General features: G+C 45.2%; 1 protein-coding gene across 1 annotated transcript in view; it reads left to right on the top strand.

Moving 5' to 3' along the window:
- The window catches only part of LOC311244211 (fibulin-2-like), a 92,428-nt gene that overhangs the window by 57,782 nt on the left and 11,003 nt on the right, over nucleotides 1-23,643 (top strand). Inside the window, 4 exon segments of the mRNA XM_084333617.1 lie at nucleotides 2,254-2,379; nucleotides 11,230-11,367; nucleotides 12,902-13,045; nucleotides 19,095-19,223. Of these exon segments, the coding sequence (XP_084189743.1) occupies nucleotides 2,254-2,379; nucleotides 11,230-11,367; nucleotides 12,902-13,045; nucleotides 19,095-19,223 (537 nt within the window).

Genomic DNA, 23,643 nt, shown 5'->3' with positions numbered 1-23,643 from the left:
TTTATTTCCACATTTTTTATTTAATTTATTTATTGGCCAGGGAGCCGCAGCTGATTGGCTAAAGAGCCGCATGCGGCTCCGGGGCCGCAGGTTGCCGAGCCCTGCCCTAGATGTGCTGTGGAGATACAGCCCTTAATCCCCTTTAGTCTCAATAACACAGCCTGATGGAGACAAAGAGAAAGCCGGGTTCCTCTCAGCGACTGAGTCTCCACTGTGGGATGATGTGCTATATCCTACCGACCGGCGCATACCATACGGCACGTATTCCACGACGAGACTGTGCTTACCGGATCCTTATTGTACAAAACTGATTAGCTACCCCTTGCCTGTGCGTCAGAGACATCTCTTTGAAGACCGCACTTTGCTCTTAAGCCGCGGCGTCTCCCCTTGCCTCGTTTACCGGCCTCGGTGGCAGTGAACTGTAGTGCGCTGACAAATTTCTCACCGCGTGGCCGTTTCGTACCCAGCGGCCATGCCCTCAAATCCATCACCGGCGGCTTGGGGGTCGTCCGGGGGCCTTCCCTGCTTAAGCTGCCCGTCACGAGACCCCCCCCCCCCCGTTACAGCGTGACGCCAGGGGCTTCGTACTAATGCCACCCTTCTCTTCCGTTTCCTCCACTTGTTTCTCTCACCTTCCTCTTCCCTGCACTTAACGCCTGTTTGGTTTCCCTCTTCGTCTTCATATTTCACGCGTCGTCTGGCCCCCGTCTCTCTTTCTCTTCCCCACTTTCTCTCCTCCCCTCATCTCTCTTTCTCTTCTCCTCTCATCTCTCTTTCTCTTCTCCTCTCATCTCTCTTTCTCTTCTCCTCTCATCTCTCTTTCTCTTCCCCTCTTTCTCTCCTCCCCTCATCTCTCTTCTCCTCTTTCTCTTCTCCTCTCATCTCTCTTTCTCTCTCCTCTCATCTCTCTTTCTCTTCTCCCTCATCTCTCTTTCTCTTCTCCTCTCATCTCTCTTTCTCTTCTCCCCTCATCTCTCTTTCTCTTCTCCTCTTTCTCTTCCCCTCTTTCTCTTCCCCTCTTTCTCTTCTCCTCTTTCTCTTCTCCCCTCATCTCTCTTTCTCTCGTCCCCTCCTCTCTTTTTCTCTCCTCCCCTCATCTCTCTTTCTCTTCCCCTCTTTCTCTCCTCCCCTCATCTCTCTTTCTCTCCTCCCATCATCTCTCTTTCTCTTCCCCTCTTTCTCTCCTCCCCTCATCTCTCTTTCTCTCCTCCCTCATCTCTCTTTCTCTCCTCCCCTCCTCTCTTTTTCTTCTCCTCTTTCTCTTCTCCTCTTTCTCTTCTCCCCTCATCTCTCTTTCTCTCCTCCCCTCATCTCTCTTTCTCTTCCCCTCTTTCTCTCCTCCCCTCCTCTCTTTCTCTTATCCCCTCGTCTCTCTCTCTCCTCCTCTTTCTCTCCTCCCCTCATCTCTCTTTCTCTCCTCCCCTCATCTCTCTTTCTCTTCCACTCTTTCTCTCCTCCCTCATCTCTCTTTCTCTTCCCCTCTTTCTCTTCTCCCCATCCTCTCTTTCTCTCCTCCCCATCCTCTCTTTCTCTCCTCCCCTCATCTTTCTTTCTCTTCCCCTCTTTCTCTCCTCCCCTCATCTCTCTTTCTCTTCTCCTCTTTCTCTGCTCCTCTCGTCTCTCTTTCTCTTCCCCTCTTCCTCTCCTCCCCTCATCTCTCTTTCTCTTCTCCTCTTTCTCTTCTCCTCTCGTCTCTCTTTCTCTTCTCCTCTTCCTCTCCTCCCCTCATCTCTCTCCTCCTCTTTCTCTCTCTCTCTCTCCTCCTCTTCCTCTCCTCCCTCCTCTCTCTCTCCTCCTCTTTCTCTCTCTCTCTCTTCTCCTCTTCCTCTCCTCCCTTCATCTCTCTTTCTCTCCTCCCCATATCTCTCTTTCTCTTCTCTCTTCCTCTCCTCCCCTCCTCTCTTCTCCTCTTCCTCTCCTCCCCTCCTCTCTCTCTCTCCTCCTCTCTCTCTCTCTCTCTCTCTCTCTCTCTCTCTCTCTCTCTCTCTCTCTCTCTCATCTCTCTCTCTCTCTCTCTCTCTCTCTCTCTCTCTCTCTCCTCCTCTCCTCTCTTCCCCTCCTCTCTCTCTCTCCTCCTCTTTCTCTCTCTCTCTCTCTCCTCTCTCTCTCTCTCTCTCTCTCTCTCTCCTCCTCTTCCTCTCCTCCCCTCCTCTGCCTCCAGACATCAACGAGTGTCTGTCGCCCCACGCCTGCCGGTCCAGTGATCGCTGCGGTGAACACGGCGGGGAGCTTCTCGTGTCAGCGGCGTCTCAGCTGCCCCCCCGGGCATCACGTCAGTCCCCCCGGGCATCACGTCAGTCCCCCCCGGGCATCACGTCAGTCCCCCCGGGCATCACGTCAGTCCCCCCGGGCATCACGTCAACACCGACGTCTGCGAAGGTACAGTGATGTGATGGAAACACAATGGTTTGTCGCAGCTCTGTCTTTCAACCGACGTGCGTGGAACTGGAAAACTACTGGAAGAATTCAGTAACCCTCGGAGGAGGGATGTTCTTAATATAATGTTAGGAACATATTATAACATCTGCCTCCAATACTTGCTGAATTTGTCTCCCTTGCAAGGTAATAGTATGATACCAGACATTGTATTATTATTATTATCCATGTTCATTGAAATGTCTTTATTTGTTTGCACATAACCCGTTAGACAGACGGTACATAGTAATCCCTACAAATGGAGCGTTTCATCAGAGAGGTCAGAGTGCAGCAGAGAGGTCAGAGGTCAGAATGCAGGGTGGCCCCACAGAGCAGCAGAGAGGTCAGAGGTCAGAATGCAGGGTGGCCCCACAGAGCAGCAGAGAGGTCAGAGGTCAAAGTGCAGGGTGGCCCCACAGAGCAGCAGAGAGGTCAGAGGTCAGAGTGCAGGGTGGCCCCACAGAGCAGCAGAGAGGTCAGAGGTCAGAGTGCAGGGTGGCCCCACAGAGCAGCAGAGAGGTCAGAGGTCAGAGTGCAGGGTGGCCCCACAGAGCAGCAGAGAGGTCAGAGGTCAGGGTGGCCCACAGAGAGGTCAGAGTGCATGGGTGGCCCCACAGAGAGGTCAGAGGTCAGAGTGCAGGGTGGCCCCACAGAGAGGTCAGAGTGCAGGGTGGCCCCACAGAGAGGTCAGAGGTCAGGGTGGCCCCACAGAGAGGTCAGAGGTCAGGGTGGCCCCACAGAGAGGTCAGAGTGCAGGGTGGCCCCACAGAGAGGTCAGAGGTCAGGGTGGCCCCACAGAGAGGTCAGAGGTCAGGGTGGGCCCCACAGAGAGGTCAGAGTGCAGGGTGGCCCCACAGAGAGGTCAGAGGTCAGGGTGGCCCCACAGAGAGGTCAGGGTGCAGGGTGGCCCACAGAGAGGTCAGAGGTCAGGGTGCAGGGTGGCCCCACAGAGCAGCAGGGGGTACAGAGCCTCAGAGAGCTTTTCCAACACACACACAAACACACACACACACACACACACACACACACACACACACACACACACACACACACACACACACACATACATACACAAATAACACACACACACAAACACACACAAACACACACACACACACACACACACACACACACACACACACACACACACACATACATACACAAATAAACACACACACACAAACACACACAAACACACACACACACACACACACACACACACACACACACACATACATACACAAATAAACACACACACACAAACACACACAAACACACACACACACACACACACACACACACACACACACACACACACACACATACATACACAAATAAACACACACACACAAACACACACAAACACACACAAACACACACAAACACACACACACACACACACACACACACATACACATACATAAATAAACACACACACACGCCACAATAACAAGCCTGTAACTACTAGCAACAGAACATTTGTACTTTCAAACGCACAATTTGAGGAAAAGCACATTGTTCGCAGCGGGGACAAGCGCTCGGGCCAAACCCCTGAGAGTGAGTGTTGCCAACGAGAGCTTTATCACCGCGCACGTCCAGCGATTATTATGTCGTTTCACCATCCAGCCCGGGGACAAAAGAGGCGGATAAGAAATGTTAATGCATGAATCTCATCACCGCTGCGAGGTGTTAGTATGAGGAGCTACCCGACTGGCACACAGCTCCTGTCTCCACGAGCTTCCTTTAAGCTGGTCGAGTCTTAACATCTTATTTTAGAGAAAATAAGTGAAAAGGAAATCTGCTTATGGGCTTAGAACATTGTACTTGTTCCAATCCAACTGGACTTGTTGCAAGAACTTGTTTCAACTGATCATATATATAGAGATATTCATTTCAGATATATATATATTAATATATATATATTAATATCTTGAGGGATGAGGTGACAGCATAGTGGTGTTGTAGGAGGTAGAACCCAAACGCAAGACTGGCAGAGGAGGAAGCAGGCAGGACGAGACGGAGTGTGGATAAAAAAATAGAGCTTTACTTACACATCATCTAAATGCAAGCAAACAAAGGTACTTTCCAAAAATACAAACTAAAACCTCAGCAAATGCTGGAAGAAGAACGAGGCACAAAAACAAAACACTGGACTTTAAACACGAGGAGACCAGGAAAAAACAGCAACGACAGCAAAAGCACAGGAACCACCGACGAACACGAATAACGACAGGAGCAGGATAAACAGAGTACACTATACACACCAGGTACCAATGAGGGTCATCGGGTCAGAGAGACAGGTAATTACCACGGGGCAACGCCAGGGCTTTTGCTCCCAGGTGAGAGCAAAACCCCAAAACGTCACAGGTGACGCTCAGTTGAAGAGTGGACTATATTTCGTTCATCTCTATAGTCTCGTTCATTGCATTTGCATACAGACACGCCCCGCCAGCTCCTTATAAGGCGAATGAGGCGTGTGCAAAAAAGCAGAGGTCCGGCATTGCCCTGCACCAGGCTGATCCACCCTACAGGGGGCGCGGGGGCGATGTGCGACTGATCTCAAAATGAGATTAGATTCAAATGTATTGTTATTATACAGCACAAGTACAATTCTCTCTCTCTCTCTCTCTCTCTCTCTCTCTCTCTCTCTCTCTCTCTCTCTCACTCTCTCTCGCTCTCTCTCTCTCTCTCTCTCTCACTCTCTCTCGCTCTCTCTCTCGCTCTCTCTCCCTCTCTCCTCTCTCTCTCTCTCTCTCTCTCTCTCTGAAACCACGCCATTAAAACAAATCCCCTGCCACATCTTAAACAGGGAGCACCAAAATGACCTCTCTCCTTTGCTACGAGGCTGGACCTTCCCCTGGTGCTGTGAGTGAACTCTCTGGCCAGAGGTCAGAGGTTAGAGGTCAAAGCCCCACCCTGTCCTGCTGCAGAGGTCAGAGGTCAAAGCCCCACCCTGTCCTGCTGCAGAGGTCAGAGGTCAAAGCCCCACCCTGTCCTGCTACACCCAGAGGTCATAGGTTAGAGGTTAGAGGTCAGAGCCCCACCCTGTCCTCCCAGAGGCTTCAGGTCGCCATGCTGGGGTTATGGCAGAGGAAGTATAAACATATCAGACACACACACACACACACACACACACACACACACACACACACACACCACACACACACACACACACACACACACACGGATTGACAGATTATGATTTCCCTGCAGTGCTGGGTCGTGATACGGCAACAGATGCAGGTGAGATGATTGACAGGTGGGAGATCCCCCTTGCTAACAGGTGGAGGAGGGCTCTGGGGCAATTTAACACTCCATTCCACACACACACAAGCGCGCGCGCGCACACACACACACACACACACACATGCACAAGCGTGCACACACACATGCACAAGCACGCACACACACACACACACACACACACACACACACACACACACACACACACACACACACACACACGCACACACGAACAGGAAGACTAATTCCTATTTCACTGCCTTCTGACAACTTGACTCATTTGAGATATTCATCTAGTTGAAATAATAAGCTGTTGGCCATTCTGTTATGAGGAGAGTGATTGGTGGATGAAGGATTCCTGAGGATAACCTTGAAGTCGGAATACTAATGCTTTACTGTTGATTAAGCATTAGAGTATACGTATTAGAGGGGGCAGTGTTATGATAAATGTAGTTTAGAAGAGTTGTGTAATTTGCTCTTTATCCACAGTGCCACCAAGTGGTTAAACTAGGTATTACATTAGTGGAGGAAGGATTCCTAAGGGTAGCCTTGAAGTCTGAATACTAATAATTTACTGTTGATTAAGCATTAGAGTAATAGAGGCAGTGTTTCCCCTAGGATTTTTTTCAGGGGGGGTGGTAGGCCCCCCAAAACTACTAGTGTTGTCGCGGGGCGTGTGTGTCACGGATACGTGGTGTCAACAGTGTCGTCATATGATTGATTGATTGAAAAGTTTATTAACAGATTGCAGAATGGGTACAGTACAGTACAGCTCAATACATACAATTGTTAAGAGGATGCAGACCTGAGAAAGACTTTCGTCTTGTTTCCATCAGGGTCCCCCATTTTCAATTCATCATATGACACACATGACATACAGATAGACAGTACTGCTACATCTATACATTTATGACATACCAGATTTTCAAATACAGTACTGTTTGTGATACTAAAAAAATCCAGAAGAAGAGTATATACATTTGACATAGAAACGGTGCATTGGGGGAGGTTGGGTAGGTGGGGTGGGGCTGTACATTGGAGGTGGGGGGGGGGGTTGGGTAGGGGGGGGGGACACTGTACATTGGAATACTGACATACATTTGACATGGAAACTGTACATTGGAGGAGGTTGGGTAGGTGGGGTGGGGTTGGGTGGGGCTGTACATTGGAATACTGACAAAGCCATGCTTGGTCTTTATTGTACAACTGGGTTAGGACATTTGTAGGGGCCAGTTTTGAATTGCAGTCTCCCGTAGGTGTTCTTTGAGAGTGTTTTTGAAGGTGGGTAGTGATTTACATTCCTTTACAGCTTTGGGTAGGGCGTTCCACATTGTTGTGGCATAATTGCGAAACGTGTTTAGTCCCTTGTTTGAGCCGAATCTGGGTTTTACATGATTTGTGGAGCTCAAGTTTCAAGTTTCAAGTTCAAGTTTCTTTAATAGTTGTCATACAGAAGTACAGAATACTTTCATACAAAATGCTTCTTACTGTTACGCTCCAGAGACTGTGCTAGACAAGATAGTATCAAATAACATAGTATAGCATGTCATTTAGAAGAAGAAAATGAGGTCACAGTGTTCGGTATAGACATATGTACAATGTTCTGAGTTACCATATAATATACAATACTATGCAGTGTACTAATGTACAGTACTATATAGTGCAAAGCAGTTGTTCGTTTAGCAGCTCCCTCTGGTGTTGTGATCGTGGTATTCACTGACCTTTGGGAAGTATTTTGACATGTACATGGGTACCTTGGTCGTGTAGTGTATCTTGTAGACCAGGCCCATTGCAAGTTGCTGTACTCTGTCGTCTACTCTAAGCCATCCTAGGTTGGCAAAGTGTGCAGGGGTGAGGTGGGTTCTAGGAGTCAGGTCAAGCAGTAGTCTGACTAGTTTGTTTTGAGATGTTTGTAATTTGGTTTTTAGTGCCTTTGAGGTGCTTTGGTACCATGAGGTGCAAGCATAGTCGTAGTACCCTTGAATGAGTGCTCCTGCCAGAGTCTTCAGGGTATTCTTGTTTACCAGGGAGGAGATCCGGTACAAGAATCGAGTTCGTTGATTGACTTTTTTTTTATTACATTGGATGCCATTTTGTCACAGGAAAGATTAGCCTCTAGGATGGAACCCAGGTAGGTAATTTCATCTTTCCTTGTGACAATATTGTCACCCACTGTAACTGAGAAGCCGTCTGTTTTGCTGAGTTTGTTATTTGAACCGAAGAGAATGGACTCTGTTTTGCCCATGTGTAATGATAGTTTGTTATCAGCGAGCCATATGCAGATTTTGCCTAGTTCCGAGCTGAGGGTTTTTTCAACCTGTAACTTGTTCTTGTCAGAGACCAGCAGGGCTGAGTCGTCCGCAAACAGGAACAAGTTGCAGTCACAAGCTGACGACATGTCATTTGCATAAATTAGGAACAGTAGTGGTCCTAGTATGCTTCCTTGAGGAACACCACAGTTCACTGTGAGGGGGGGGGGATAGGGTACCGTTTACCTCCACCATCTGTTCTCTCCCCTCCAGGTAGGATTGTATCCAGCTCACTGATAAACTATCAAAACCAATTGCTTTTAGCTTGTCAATCAGAATGGTGTGATTGACAGTGTCGAAGGCCTTTTGTAGGTCTAGCATGACCATGCCGCAGTATTTGCCCGCGTCCACCTCTTGCTTGATGTGGTCGTTCAAATAGAAAAGGCATGTGTCAGTGGAGTGGAATGTTCTGAAGCCAGATTGGAATACGTAGATTAGATTTTTATCCGTAAGGCGCACAGTAAGGCGGTTGTTAGTATCGGTGCATTTCTCTACACTGAGCTGAAATGAAACGATTGCACATAAATTAGGTTTATTATTACAACACATAAATAAATGTATTTACAATTATACATACAGTAGTGACAACACACATATGAACTATTTACAATACAGGGAGGCACATACAACACTCATAAATATTTACAACCAGTGTCAGAGCGAGCGCACTCAAGTTGTTCGGATATTCTGAGGGCTCAGAGTGCACACTGGACACTCTGACCAAAGAGTCAGTTTATCAGAGCGGAGCAGATTTTCAGAGTGAATTTATTAACTCACCTTAACTAGGGCCCTATGAAATCCGTTTTTATCTTTTCCTGTTTTTGGATATTAATTTTCCCGTTTTCGGATTTCTCTGATTTTGTATTTTTTCCTTTGGATTTAACCAAAAAAAAAACAATACAAAATTATGTTTTTAACTAACTTTAATAACAGTAGGTACATCTGCAAACAGTGCCAGTGTAGTTCAATGTTCTGTGCCAGTTAGGTTATGAGGTTTCTTTTTTTTCAATTAAGTTCAGTTCAATGCAGTTCATAGTTAAATAATACAAAATAATAATTTGTTAAAAAGAAATTAAAAAAAAACTGTAAAATGTAATTTATTTCAAAGAGATGTCCTTTAAAGGTTCATGCTTCTCCCCATCTCTGGCTGACATCACCAGTGTGATACATGATGGATAGGCCTTTGTGTTTTCCTCAGTGAGGGATTCTCTTTTGTCAGTCAGCAGCGTTTTGTACTTGCTGAAGCTTCTCTCTGTATACATTTTTTTTAAGTTTAAATATCAACATCAATACTATCCAGTTCATATATCAACTTATATCAACTATCCAGTTCGTTTTTATACAATTTAGCTAGGTTGCCAACATTACTGTGATCAAAGCAAACTTAATCTTTTTATTTATTTTTTTATTATAATTTTTTCAGGGGGGCGGGCCGCCCCGCCAAGGCAATGGTAGGGGAAACACTGAGAGGAGCCAGTGGCGTGAATACCAAACCAAGCCGCATTTCTCGGAGACGCTCTCTGATTGGCCGACGCCTGTTTCTACACTGGTTAAGCTTAGGCACTCTTCGAAGTTGGTTAAGGTTAGAGTTTGTCTTAGAGCATGGCGATAGAACGCCAGGTAGTTTGCAGGCTGTTTGACGTGGAAATGGGCAAAGACACAGCTCGTCACGGATTGGGCAAACGCATCAGTGGCCAATCAGAGAGCGTCAGTCAGTGCCAATCAGAGAGCGTCTCCGAGAAATGCGGCTTGGTTTGGTATACACGCAGAGGAGCCAGTGTTATGATAGATGTCGTTTAGAAGACTGTGCTCTTCTTCCACAGTGCCACAAACAGGTTAAACCAGGTATTGCACATAATTATGACTTAAGCAAGTGAGATGGGTACTGGACGCGTCTATGCTTTAAGCAAGTGGCTTGTCCTTCCGCGTTTCCTTTTTTTGCGCTCTGATTGGCCACGCACGTTTCTGGTCATGTGACATGTGCGCCAATCGTGGGACGGCCAGTTCTGCGCCTATTTCCGGGTCTAACAGCCTGCAAACTACCTAACGCCTAGTTTATCACTGGTTAAGCTTAGGCGACTCTTTCGAAGTTGGTTATGGTTAGAGTTTGGAATCAGGGCAGGCGTTCTATCGCCCTGCTCTAAGACAAACTCTAACCTTAACCAACTTCGAAAGAGCGCCTAAGCTTAACCGTCCAAAAACTTGCCGTCCCACGATTGGCGCACATGTCACATGACCAGAAATGACCTGGCCAATCAGAGACGTGGAAATGCAGTTCTGTTGTAGAAGGCATTCAGGCGGCCCGGCAAGGTTATGTCAGCTTATTCTCAACTCAAGGACACCTGCCTGTGAATATACACTACATAATATACAATATTATATTTGAAAATGCACCAGGTATGTTACAAGACTTCCATATTATCATACCACTTACTCCATTTAGATTACATTCGATTATATTATATTACATTCAAATGTATTGTCATTATACAGCACAAGTACATTACAACAGAAAAGAAGTTCAAATCTAACAGTAAAGTGCAATATACAATGTAGAGGTGATTTAACTAGGTATAAAATATATAAATGAGTACTACTGAGTACTGATAGTACTAATGAGATTTATGTACCGATTTGTAATATTAATATGTAGTGATAGGTATAAAGACACTATGGTAGTAAGTCATACTGGCCAGCAGCGTAACTAGTAAGAGTAAGTATATAGATATCATATCTACAGATTATGTGCAGGTATGTACAGACAGATGTGGATAGATATATACAGTAAGAATAAATATATATATACAGTATATATACAGCATTATTACATGGCGTTTTAACATTCGCCGAAATGCTTTATTGTGATTGGTCAATAGCGCTCGTCAGAGGTCCGTTATTACTCGATAACGGACCTCTGCCGAGCAATAATGACCGCTGTTCGCAGCTGGAGCAATCAAGCCCACTGACACACACTGCATCAGTGCAATCAGACACACCTGCCGGCTGCCGGCGATAAAATAATAATGACAGCGGAGCCACACGACAACTGCGTCTGCATTTGATCTCGTCTTGTCGATGGTGTAAAATGAATTAGGTATATTGTTAGTAAGTTAGCCATGTAATAAGCGGGATAATAACGTTTAGAACACCTCGGCGAGGCGCCTCGGTATTCTAAACTCCGTGTCGGTCAATTATTTTGCGACAATGACCTCGTAGCCATACATTATCCCTTACTTGTACATGCCTGCTCCACTCTCCACAGATATCAACGAGTGTGCCCAGGGCACCCACAGCTGTGGCCATGGCTTCGACTGTGTGAACACAGAGGGCTCGTTCCGGTGCGACCTCCGACCCCGCTGCTCCGGCGGCTTCACCCAGAACTCACACGGCAGCTGCACCGGTAAGAGAACTCACCAGAACCACGTGAGCGGCTACAGCCAGGCGGTCTCCCCCCCGATCCAACCGCATGAAAAGGGAAACTACTCGGAAAGCGAAGCGTTGTTATTATTACACGGTTTCAACCGCCGTCACGATGTATAGCCCAACGAGCTTAAACAAACAAGGTGGGAAAGTGGATAGAAACATAGACTCCGACTTAACTCCCGCTTGCACTAAACGGTAGTCATTATCTTTCCTCTGAAGACGTCTTTGTTCCAGATCGGAGCCTCCCGTTCTCACGCGCGTGGAGGAACTGAGAGATGTGAAAAATCAAAGGTTCGAGCGAGTCGCGGGCCCTGGCCCCCCCCCCCCCCCCCCCCCCGGGGTTAAAAAGCAGCGCGGGGGGAATGGGCGACGGGCTCCGGTGACGGAGGGGGTTAAATGCCACACAGACGGGGGGACGGGGGGGGACGGGGGGGACGGGGGATCAGAGGGTGGCTGTGCAGGGCCGCAGCGGGGCGGATGAAAGCCTCTCTCCTCCTCCTCCAGTACAAACCCATGTTGTGGAATTAGCCCCCGGGGGCAGGAACTGAGGCATGTCGAGACAACCGCTGCCTGCTGCCTGCTGCCTGCCTGCCTGCCACTGTAAAGAGAGACCTGCTCTGAGAAATGAATATAGAGAAAATCACACACAGATCACACAATCACCCAGGGGAATGCTATAGGTGTGCGTGTGCGTGTGTGTTGTGTGTGTGTGTGTGTGTGTGTGTGTGTGTGTGTGTGTGTGTGTGTGTGTGTGTGTGTGTGTGTGTGTGTGTGTGTGTGTGTGTGTGTGTGTGTGTGTGTGTGTTGCTTTGATTCCAGCGTGACTTAAAGGTCTGTGTCCTGCTCTTCCCTCTGCTGCTCTTTCTTCCTCTGCCTTTCGGGGCAACTTCTCCTCCCTGTGGCTATCTTTCTTCTGCTTTCTTCTTCTTCTTCTTCTTCTTCTTCTTCTTCTTCTTCTTCTTCTTCTTCTTCTTCTTCTTCTTCTTCTTCTTCTTCTTCTTCTTCTTCTTCTTCTTCTTCTTCTTCTTCCTCTTCTTTCTTCTTCCTCTTCTTCTTCTTCTTCTTCTTCTTCTTCTTCTTCTCTTCTTCTTCTTCTTCTTCTTCTTCTTCTTCTTCTTCTTCTTCTTCTTCTTCTTCTTCTTCTTCTTCTTCTTCTTCTTCTTCTTCTTCTTCTTCTTCTTCTTCTTCTTCTTCTTCTTCCTCTTCTTCTTCCTCTTCTCCTTCTCCTTCTTCTTCTTCTTCTTCTTCTTCTTCTTCTTCTTCTTCTTCTTCTTCTTCTTCTTCTTCTTCTTCTTCTTCTTCTTCTTCTTCTTCTTCTTCTTCTTCTTCTTCTTCTTCTTCCTCTTCCTCTTCTTCTTCTTCTCCCTCTTCTCCTTCTTCTTCTTTTTCTCCCTCTTCTTCGTCTCCTTCTTCTTCTTTTTCTCCTTCTTCTCCTTCTTCTTCTTTTTCTCCCTCTTCTCCCTCTTCTCCCTCTCCTCCTCCCTCTCCTTCTTCTTCTGCTCCTCTCTCAGATGTAGATGAGTGTGGAGGCCCCGCCCCGCCCTGCTCCTCAGGGTTCAACTGCATCAACACCATGGGCTCCTACAGCTGCCAGAGGAGGATCATCATGTGTAGCCGTGGTTACCACGCCAGTGCTGACGGCTCCCGGTGCACCGGTGAGGTCCCTGTGTACATTCAGGAACATCCTGTACGGCTCACCGTAGGAGATCATCACTATATGAAATGGAAAAAATTATGAAAAAAAAAGTTAACATTTCATTTATTTATTTGTTTGTTTATTTATTTATGTATTTATTTGTTTGTTTATTTATTTGTTTATTTATTTGTTTATGTATTTGTTTGTTTATTTATTTATTTGTTTATTTATGTATTTATTTGTTGGTTTATTTATTTGTTTGTTTGTTTGTTTATTTATGTATGTATTTATTTATTATTTGTTTGTTTATTTATGTATTTATTTGTTTGTTTGTTTGTTTATTTATTTCCTTCTGATTGGTTGAGTACTGTACATAACAGTCTTTTTCAGCAACATACTGCTACTGTACTCACTCACACAGACAGACACCCCTGGGAGCTGCTCGGTATTCAAGTCAATTAAATTTAACTTTTGTCATTATCATCATCATCATCATCATCATCAACCGTTATTTATTCTCGAAAATACAATTGAGGTCGCCCTCATTTTCTCTCTCTCTCTCTCTCTCTCTCTCTCTCTCTCTCTCTCTCTCTCTCTCTCTCTCTCTCTCTCTCTCTCTCTCTCTCTCTCTCTCTCTCTCTCTCTATTATACAATGAAGTATAGTGCAAACAGGAAGAAAACCACACAATAACATATTAAAAACATTTAATTCAAGTAGGTGTTTAAATAGCTCAAATTCTGACTGTGTAAAACAATTCAATGATGGGCAGGGGAGGGGGAGGGGGAAGTGTTCCACTGCTGTGGGGTGTACAGTCCATAGTCCGACTACAATGGTAGTCGAGGGGTGTGTGTGTGTGTGTGTGTGTGTGTGTGTGTGTGTGTGTGTGTGTGTGTGTGTGTGTGTGTGTGTGTGTGTGTGTGTGTGTGCGTGTGTGTGTGTGTGTGTGTGCGCGTGAGTGTGCGTGTGTGTGTGTGTGTGTGTGTGTGCATGTGTGTGTGTGTGTGTGTGGCTGGTACCTTACAAACACAGTCTTCTGTTAGCTACACTGAGCTGTTGGGGATTAAGTGCCTTGCTCAAGGGCAACAAAGTTGTTTAGGGATGATGGGAGAGCATTATTCATTCACTCACCTCCACACCCAGATTTACCCTGTCCTGGGATTCAAACCGGCAACCTGCCAGTCACAAGCCCCACTCCTCTCTAACCTTCGGCTACCACTGCCCCTTTCAGAAACAAAGTGGTTAAAAATAATCTAAGAAATGTCTTGTCATGCCAGATGCCACACACTGTGCAGTTAACAACTGCCTCTTTGAACTGCTGCGGTCAGGCAAGCGCTACCGGAGTCTCATGGCCGGTACAGAGAGACTCAGAAGGAGCTTCCATCCCCAGGCCATCAGGATGCTCAATGCAAAACTAACCCAGCCATCTACATTCATTGCACACACATCCACACACACAAACACTCATCTGTAACACTTTCAGCGCCAGCCATTATCCACATCCCGTTCTCACGGTGCCACGCTAAAAGACAGTCACTTTCACTGTGCGTCACGATGTTTGCCGAGCTCTATCTATATTCTATATTATAGCTATCGAGACAATACTATGGTCATTTGACAGTCACTATCTCCCGTCCAACATGCAAAAAATAGTAAATTTTTTCATGTATACGTTCGTGCGTTATCCCGTGGTGAATATTGTATAGTTTCAGAGTGAGCCGGGCAAATTCCTTAGTTATAGGGCGCTATGTGAATTTTGCTAAAGTCGTTGGCGTTTCTCGCCTGGACACGCTACTATTTCCAAATAAAATGTTTTTTGATGCTCTGATCGCCAGTAACGGCATTAGTTTTGACACACGCTAATCGGCTGGATCGATATGAAATCATTGTAGGATCAAGGTGGAATTGACGTCAGATAGTCCTTACCTTTGATCGGGGTTATTCCAAAAAGAATATTCCAATTGTCTGATCGCGATTTCCAGTATTGATGTCCATCTGGTCCCGGACATAATTTGGCACAACTTATGGATTGAGTGTGCTAGACACGTTTCAAGTTGCTTGGGTGAAGCGTTAGACTTGCCTGGTCCAAAATCAGTGCCCGGACCACATTAAATGTGACACATAGTGTGGACTAGGGTTTTCAAAGGGTAGGCGATAGGGGAGAACGGGGGACGTTGTCACACTTTTTACTCTAGTGTGAATTGCTCATAATCAAAACATCTTTCAATAGTCATTCCTACATTAAATTGAAGCTTAAGATGTTGGCTTGAAATGTGTATCCTTCTAATTGTCCAACGTATTGTAACAAAGAGTTATCACCTATCAAAGACATTCTGACACATTGTTACAACCAACCCCATCATCGGGATGGTTGTCACACACTATGGGGTTGGTTGTCACCATGTGTTTTAAAACTTTTAATGGGAAACTCTTAAAAAGAAGACAAGATTTAGATTTCAGATAATGATTGAAGAAGTGCGTCTTTAGTCGACGGCGAAAGATTGGACTGGTTTCGGCTGTCCTAACTGGGGTGGGTAGTTCATTCCACCATTGTGGGGCAAGGACTGAGAATAGACAAGAAGGCAGAACAAAATTTGAAAGTTTAATTGCATTGACAAGTTGACAAATACATAACTTAATGCATCTTAATGAACATAAACAGGAAACACATCTTTAGGCCATCCTATATAACAAAATAAGAACACAATAAATCGGCCTAACAATAATAGCCTACACAACATGTGACAACCAACCCCAAAGAAAATGTGACGACCAACCCCAACTGGAATGTCTTGATAGCATCAAGGCTAACAGCCATCTAACAACTAGTTACCTAGCTAACAACAATCTAAACTATAGCTATCCCTTCACACTTTTTAAGGGTAATAATTGTTTCATTATAAACCATTTGTGTAAAAGCCTAGAAGAAAAATACTGAGGAGCGGAATATTTACAAATGGACATGAAAAACACAAAAAGTCCTCTCACCTCAAATTCAGCTGTTTCACTCCAAATATGACAATGTAGGTGAACTCTGACCCCAATTCTGGACATTTAAATACCAAAGTATGGGAGACAGGATCCTCTGGTGGTGAAATATAATGAATGTGACAACCTACCCGTGTGACAACGTCCCCCGTTCTCCCCTACTGCCACCTAGCAGGTTTTGGCCGGTATTCCACTCTCGGGGTCTCAGTATGGCTTTCAGCGGTAACATATAGGTTCGTGAGTGTAATATTGATATTAAAATCGAATAATAGAAAAAACGATCTAAAAACGAGTTAACTCGTCTTTGGCGCTCAACGCATGGCGGCCAATAACGACTTAACTCATTTTTGGCGTCCAATGTGTTAACATTCACTTTAGACACTTTAAACACTACACCATATTTGATCTATTTATTACTAAAATATTTGCACTACCTCGTCTTTTCGCATTTTGTACTTTAGTTTTGTATATTGTATATTTAATTTTCTTTTTGACCAACTTTTTCTCCTCCTTTTTCTGTGATTTTTCTCCCATCCGAATTTCCTCTCGTGCCAATTCTCTCTCCCCTGTCCTGATCGTTACTCGCATGTGCCCCCCACTGGCCGGTCGTAGGGAGGGTAGAAGCCCATCACATGTCCCCTCCGATACATGTGGAGGCAGCCAGTCACTTTTCACCTGCCAGCGCGGACTCTCATTGGCGAGGTGTAACGTGTGGGAGGCTCACACTGCCCCCGCCATCTCCTGTCCTTGCTGTGCAGGCGCCCTGACCGACCTGTAGGAGTCGCTGTTTTACAACGACCAGATTACCACCCATCGACTCCCCTCCCACTGACTCTGCCAATTGAGTCAGTATGACGGCCAGCCCAAGCTGGAGGCAACGCTGACAGCCTGATTCGATACCGGTGTCTCTTGCGTTGGTGACGAGCGCAATGTCCGCTGCGCCACCCAGCCGCGTATATTGTATATTTTGTATAGTGTATGGTCTTTATTCTTTTTACTCTTTTTTACTGTATGAAGCACAATCTCAGGAGGCTCATACAGAACCAAGCATTTCACTGTAATGTACATGTACCTTATGTGAGTGACAAAATAAAAACGAAACTTGAAACTCAAGTGATGTTATCGACGGGATATAAGGAGGAGCAGGCGGTGATTGCTCGTGACAGCCGCCTTCCTGTTAATTGTTATTTGATTTTGATTTTATTTTATTACGGATCCCCATTAGCTGGTGCCATAGGGGGTTCACACAAAAAAAAACATACAAAAACAATTATTATTGCAAAACAAAATTATTAAAAGTCAGTACTCAACACACAATGCATAATGAAACTAACAATTAAGATGGCTAAAATTACATGCAAACACAAAAAAAAAAAATGTATAAAAAAACTAAATAACAAAAAAAACTAAATCAGTGTTAAATACAATTTAAGATTATTTTAAAAAGTGAATCTACTGTAAATGCAGCAGAGGTTTTGAGGCAGGTTATTCCAAAGAGTTAATGCTCTAAAAATAAAAGATATCCTTAAAGATCGTTGGTTTTAGGACCTGGCAATTCAAGCTGCCCATTACTGGAACCTCTAGTAGTGTAATGCTCATGCACAGTATTACTAAAAACAATCTGTTAACACATTGGTCACCAACAACGTCATAATTAGTTATTGCCCGCCATGCGTTGAACACCAACAACGTGATAATTCGTTGTTGGGATCAATATTTAATTTTTTCGCCATGGCATTCATAATTCATCCAACCTCCCTGCGGGACTGCAGCTTGTCAAGAATGAAGGTAGGTGAGTTCCAATGGGTGAAGGCAATCACAGAGACGGAGAGTGTTTACTCTTGAACAGGTTCGACTTTAATAGTAAGAACACAAGAGTAATTTCTAAGAGAGATAAATGCTAAATAGCACAGGCAGGAAATAAGGTAAATAGGAGCTTATTGGAGGTCCAGAGATGAACCGTCCGCGTTTTCCCCGAACGCAATTAGTGAAGACCTGACAATGAACAAGCAGAAGACAGGTAGGTTACATAGACACCAAATACCAACATTCCACACACACACCCCCGTGACAGCCAATCAGGAACCACCCCTAAGTGACAGCACTAATTGACAGGGAAAGGACAGGTGACAAGCCCAGTGACAAATGCCAGGAATGTGGGTTGTCACCGACCTCAGTCGGTGTCCAGAACGTAACAGCAGCTGCACCCTGTCTGATATTGCAACGCCTCAATACCGCCGCCTGGTGGATGATCGGGGCAAGTTACACTCTACGCCAAACCGGAAGTGGCGCTGGTGCATCGAGGAAATCCCTCCGGCAGTACTATCTTGTTACGTGGGTCCAGACAAACACTTGAGTGCATTGGGATCGCTTTCGAAACACAATAATCTATATGATTTCGGCGTTTATTGCGTCATACAAACGGGAAATGGATCTAGCAGATCGATGTCAAATAATTGGAATATTTTTCCTCCAGTCTCATCGGCGAACGGTAAGAGGAATATAACGTTATTTTCAGCTTGATTGTCCATTTCTTTGTTTGCAATCCATCTGATCTAAATAAAGCCGTTACTGACGATCAAGGAATTATAAACGACCCCCCCCCCCCTTTCCTTCACGCATGATGAAGCATAATGTATACCGATCATATACATTTGAATCTTTTAATATAGCGTGTATAGGATAGAAACGCCAATCGATAATCTATCATATGCTTCAGGGCCTATAACTCGTGTTTTTGGAATTACAGCAGAAAAGCTTAAACACATACTTATATTCTCGAAGGTATTAACACAACAATGTATGAATGAAAAAATATAACGTTCCCACATCCGGAACGATAGATACCCGATGTTGAATGGGCCATAGTAATGCCAATATAGCTATAATATTTAAAAAGTTATAGCCCTGCAAAGAAGGTAAACATCTCCATAGGCTCACAGCGGTGGCAGACTGGAACCAATGATGGGTACAATGCACGGCGCCCAATGTGTTAATGTATAAAAACAGGAGTTTTACTGCTCATGACCCCCCCTGTCTCATCTCAACTGCTGCTCCGTTTGCTCCCGTGTGTCTCTCCAGATGTGGACGAGTGCCAGACCAACCTGCACCGCTGCGGTGAGGGCCAGCTGTGCCACAACCTGCCGGGATCCTACCGCTGTGACTGCCAGACGGGGTACCAGTACGACCAGTTCAGGAGGACCTGTGTCGGTGGGTTTACCAGCAGACAGAGAGCTCTGTGGTCTCTTCCTCTGGCACTTTCTCTCTCTCTCTCTCTCTCTCTCTCTCTCTCTCTCTCTCTCTCTCTCTCTCTCTCTCTCTCTCTCTCTCTCTCTCTCTCTCTCTCTCTCTCTCTCTCTCTCTCCCTCTCTCTCTCTCTCTCTCTCTCTCTCTCTCTCTCTCTCTCTCTCTCTCTCTCTCTCTCTCTCTTTCACCACATCTCCCTCCCTCTCCACCCCCCCCCTCTCTCTCTTTTCTCTCTACTCCCTCTTGCTCTATCCCTCTGTCGATCTCTCTGTCTCTCCCTCCCACTTCATATCCTCTCTCTTTCTCTCTCTACCACCACTTCCTCTCTTCTTCCCCTTTCCTTCTGTTTAATATTCTGTGGTGTAAGAACTGCAGTTTCCCAGGTTTTGCTGGTGCAGAACACAGACACACACACACACACACGCACACACACACACACACACACACACACACACACACACACACACACACACACACACACACACACACACACACACACACACACACACACAGACACACACACACACACAGACACACACACACACACACACACACACACACACACACACACACACACACACACACACTGCTGCAGAGGGCTGTGTGCTGCTAAGAGGATAAGAGATTAAATGCGAGTTGAGATAAGAAGAGAACTGTATGATTCCTTGTTGTCAGCAGCTAAACAGGATGTTGGGGAGAGAAGGACTGTGGAGGTAAATATGAACAGGATGGAAAAGGAGAGGAACAATAACAATGCAATGGAATAAAGAGATACGAGAGATAGAGGTTTATACACAGGAGTCCTATAGCGATATATATCTACAGGAGCCTACGGATATTACCACACGCCCCAATATTGATACCCTTGTCGAATATTGGGCTGATAGTAGCTCTATTGAGCTTTGGATGTATGTGTAACGGATGGTATCGTGAAGTAGGGCTGGGCGATATGACGATATTATATAAATATCGGGTACAGTTCATTAACGATACACTTTTTAAACGTATCGTGGATATCGTGATGTTTTGCCCAAGAGGCTTGTGTCGCGTCAATCTGGTCCACACGTTGACACTTTTGAACAGCGCCGCCCCACACACACACTACTGCATCAAAAGTGACTACTTATGATAACAAAGGCATTCGTTTTGTGGCATTAACGTTATAATAATAATAATGCAGGACCTGTTCAGAGGTCTCTATATAGTTACACTTTCAATAACATCAGCGTATTTACATAGTGCCGACCGAGGTCGACCTAGATATAGCAAGCTCGTTCATATCTCAGCCCGTGCTGACTCAGTTGTGCCCATTCTGCGGTCTGTTAATAACGTTTTCAATCAGACAGATGTATGGAAAGGCTTTTATTATAACATCCGTTGAAGTAAAATCATTATGCCTCCAGTCGTTTAGTCCTTCTGCGGAGCTAAAAGCTAAACGTTGGCCGCGGCGAGCTGCCATTGTTATTGTCATTGAGCTCTCCAATGGCGGAAGTAAAAAATAAATACGCGCTTTCCGATTGGTGCTAAGAACAGCAGGGCGGGTGCAAGCGATGTGACGTAATTGGCAGACGCGACTGTCAATCAAAATGATTCTGTTTGCCGACTGAATGAATGAGAACGTTATTAAAAGATTGCAACATGGGTACAAATAATACAGTACAGCTCAATACAACAACAGTCAACAGCGGACTGGAGGATGCAGACCAGAGAAAGACTTTCGTCTTGTTTACATCAGGGTCCCCCATTTTCAATTCATCATATTTCATATCTAAATCATATAATATCTCATTGCTAAATATATGCAATATATAATCTAATAATCCAATAATCTAAATCTAATATATAATATAAAAATGCTAAATGCATGGGTATTTTATTTTGTCTTTAATGTTAGCTTGCAAACTCAAATACTGTCTTGGTAAGCCTCATAATGAATTTTGGGGAAAAAAAGAAAAACATCGTGATGCGTATCGTGTATCGCCGAAAGGTCAGAAAATATCGTGATATCATATTTAGGCCATATCGCCCACCCCTATCGTGAAGCGCAGTCAAGAAGGGCTGGGGTGAGTAGCGGTGCTCTGGGTTAAACTCACTCTCATCCTCAAAAGACACATAGACACGTTACAAAGCAGTGAGTTCACGTCTTGGTATAGCGGTCGGTGCTGTTTCCTGTGGTGTGGGATTGATTGATTGATTGAAAAGTTTATTAACAGATTGCAGAATGGGTACAGTACAGTACAGCTCAATACATACAATTGTTAAGTGGGATGCAGACCAGAGAAAGACTTTCGTCTTGTTTACATCAGGGTCCCCCATTTTCAATTCATCATTCATCATCAGACCCGGGTTCTAAAACTCCCTCGGGCATCGAAGTTTAAGGTGACGATATGACAACCGTTACACATACATATCTCAATAGAGCTAGGACGAAAGCAGGTGGCAGCCATGTTAAAGCTGATGTTTCGATGTCTCCCTTGTGGTTTGCAAACATGCCAGAAAAGGAAAGGGCAAAAGTGACTTGATTTTCAGGTTCTCATTCCAAACAAATCAAATATCTCCCTGATATGGCCTTTTAAGACTAGATGATATAACAAAGTGGTATTGTAATCAATCGTATTGTAATCTGCTCAATAGGAATGGCTCAATACCACCCTTTCTTTTCCAATAACCAGTATCCACTGATACAGATGCCAATCAATACTTTTTCTCATAACTACTAAGCTGTTAATAATCCCTGTTGTATGGATGCACTTCACTTCAGATAGCCAGCTAAGGGGCGTCTGGGTCGCGTGGAGGTCACTCGTCTAACCCCGCAGTGGCTCTTGCCAGCGGCGCCTCCGGCTCGGTCAGACATTCCAACGAGTCCTGTCCCCGGTTGTTGCAACAGAGACTCCTACTGGTCGGTCGGGGGGGCGGCGGTTTAGCCGGGAGGGGACCGGGGGGGGAGGGAAACAGCATCAACCTTTATTTATTCTCGAAAAGACAATTGAGCTCACCCTCATTTTCAATGTTGTAGAGACTTTACAGACATTTCAATGCACACATTTCTACAATATAACAATAATAAATATGAATAACTATCTATATAGTATAAAATTAACATAGGCATAAAATCAGCACACAGATTGACAGAATAAAAAAATTAAATGCATAAATTGCAGACATAAGAATAGGTATAAAAGACAATAAAAGTAGTGCAATGTAAACGTGCAGACTTAATAATGGCATAAAATAAGTACAAAAGTACAATGTCGCTCGAAGGCATGTGAACCCCCCCGGAACAGCATGAACCTCTGTGTTGCGCTTCTCCCAGTAAGACTCCTCGCTGTCAGGCAGAGAGAAACTGCTTCTCCCAGTAAGACTCCTCGCTGTCAGGTGGAGAGAAACTGCTTCTCCCAGTAAGACTCCTCGCTGTCAGGTAGAGAGAAACTGCTTCTCCCAGTAAGACTCCTCGCTGTCAGGCAGAGAGAAACTGCTTCTCCCAGTAAGACTCCTCGCTGTCAGGTGGAGAGAAACTGCTTCTCCCAGTAAGACTCCTCGCTGTCAGGTAGAGAGAAACTGCTTCTCCCAGTAAGACTCCTCGCTGTCAGGTGGAGAGAAACTGCTTCTCCCAGTAAGACTCCTCGCTGTCAGGCAGAGAGAAACTGCTTCTCCCAGTAAGACTCCTCGCTGTCAGGCAGAGAGAAACTGCTTCTCCCAGTAAGACTCCTTGCTGTACAAGATACAACAAGATACAAGAGTTTTATTTGTCACGGCATACAGGTATACAGTGAAATGCGGGGGGTCTTGCCCGCAACGATGTGCATAATACAATAGTAATAATATATAATAAGAATCCAACCAATAGAGCGACATTGTGCAATAAACAAGTAAACAAAGTAGGGCATATCGATATCTGTACATGAGTTATTTACAGAGCATGGTAGGACATGCTAGGTCCTGTGGTAGTGCAGTACACTGTTAGCTACGGATGAGGCACTGGGTCTTTATGTACACTGCTATACAATGCTATATTATACAATCTCAAATTATACTATACTATTCTTAAAGTGACCTTTCCTTCTGTAAAGTGTCCATAAGTGTGAGCGTGTGCAGCATGAGTGTGTGTGTGCTCATGTTAAAGTGGCTGCTAGTGTGTGAGCGTGTACAGTGTGTGTGTTGTGTGTGTGCTCAATTGTGTGCTTGTGCGTGGAGAGTTCAGTGTTCAAGGCTCTGATGGCCTGGGGGAAGAAGCTGAGCCGAAGTCTCTCTGTCTTCGTTACTGGTGTTCGCAGGCGTTTGCCTGACCGCAGCAGCATGAACAGGCTGTTGTTGGGGTGGTGAGGGTCTTTCATTATCCTGCAGGCTCTGGATTTGCACCTCTTGTTGTATAGGACCTGCAGGG

Source organism: Notolepis coatsorum, assembly GCF_963971535.1.
Source record: "Notolepis coatsorum genome assembly, chromosome: 17".
In the NCBI taxonomy this organism is placed as follows: Eukaryota; Metazoa; Chordata; class Actinopteri; order Aulopiformes; family Paralepididae; genus Notolepis; species Notolepis coatsorum.
The sequence above is the reverse complement of the archived record's forward strand: the minus strand, read 5'-3'. Positions and strand labels throughout refer to the sequence as shown.